At 61.9% G+C, this 992-nt stretch overlaps 1 protein-coding gene across 1 annotated transcript in view; it reads right to left on the bottom strand.

Annotated features, from left to right (window-relative positions):
* Nucleotides 1–992, bottom strand: part of RGS14 (regulator of G-protein signaling 14) — a 6,254-nt gene that overhangs the window by 2,777 nt on the left and 2,485 nt on the right. The window contains exons 7-10 of the mRNA XM_010002087.1: nucleotides 770–974; nucleotides 589–665; nucleotides 331–457; nucleotides 75–78 (exon numbers count right to left, since the gene is read on the bottom strand). Of these exons, the coding sequence (XP_010000389.1) occupies nucleotides 75–78; nucleotides 331–457; nucleotides 589–665; nucleotides 770–974 (413 nt within the window). The remainder of the gene's footprint in view (nucleotides 1–74; nucleotides 79–330; nucleotides 458–588; nucleotides 666–769; nucleotides 975–992) is intronic.

Raw genomic sequence — 992 nt, 5'->3', positions numbered from 1 at the left:
TGGTGTTTCCAGGATGAGTTTCTGTCCAGCCACTGTGCTGACGAGCTTCTCCACGTCCAGGGTGGCTGGCTCACCTTGCTGCAAAGGGAAGAGCCAGCCAGTGACACATTTGCTGCAGCACAGCCAAGGCAGCCAGGCTGAGGACCCATGAGCTCCCTGGCCAGAACCTGCAGGATCAGGAACTGCCCAGCACAGAGTGCACCTCCTGGCCTACAGTGGGCTGCAACGGCCCATCTCAAACACCAGCCCAAGCCTCAAACCCTGGCATGCCCCCCTTACAGCATCCCAGCTGCAGGAGGCTGGGCTGTGCCCGCCAAGGTGAGCCCTCACCCTCCGCAGCCGCGCCAGCTCCATGGTCACGCCGTACTTCCCCAGCACAGGCTGCAGCGCTTCCCGGATGCGCTTGGTTGACTTGGCCGTGATGCGGATGGTCTTACTGAGGGAGGAGATTTCCAGCCTGCAGAGTAGGGGAAGAGGCTGACTGCAGGGAACAGGCAGGGGCAGACCCAGGGTACTGGGGCACTGTGGGTGGCCGCACGTGACTGGACACGTGCGGGCAACAGTGTCAGCCCCAAAGCTCCCACTCACTCAAAGCTTATCCTGTTCTCCAGCTTCACCTCCTGATCTGCCAACACAGAGCACTCCTGATCCAGTACCAGTGCTTTCTGCAACAGCCAAACCACCAGGACAGAGCAATCAGAGTGTTGTGTGGTCCCAGCCTGCTGATGCTCCAGCTGACAGGACTCCCCTCTCTCCCTGCCCGCCCTACCTGTTCGTTTCCCACCAAGTAGACCTTGATGTCGGGGAGGCTGAAGCCACGCTTCTCACATATCCCTGCCAGCATCTCGCGGATGGAGCGGCCGGGCCGGACAGCGGCCAGCGAGGCGGTGCCATCAGGCAGGTACACGCAGCAGTACTTCATGGGCTTGGCTGGCAGCTCTGCCTCGCTGCCCCCCAAGCTCCTCCGATGGCCCAGCAGGAGGGGTTCGGAA

Source organism: Chaetura pelagica, unplaced genomic scaffold (assembly GCF_000747805.2).
Source record: "Chaetura pelagica isolate M959 unplaced genomic scaffold, ChaPel_1.0 scaffold356, whole genome shotgun sequence".
NCBI classification, from domain to species: domain Eukaryota; kingdom Metazoa; phylum Chordata; class Aves; order Apodiformes; family Apodidae; genus Chaetura; species Chaetura pelagica.
The sequence above is the reverse complement of the archived record's forward strand: the minus strand, read 5'-3'. Positions and strand labels throughout refer to the sequence as shown.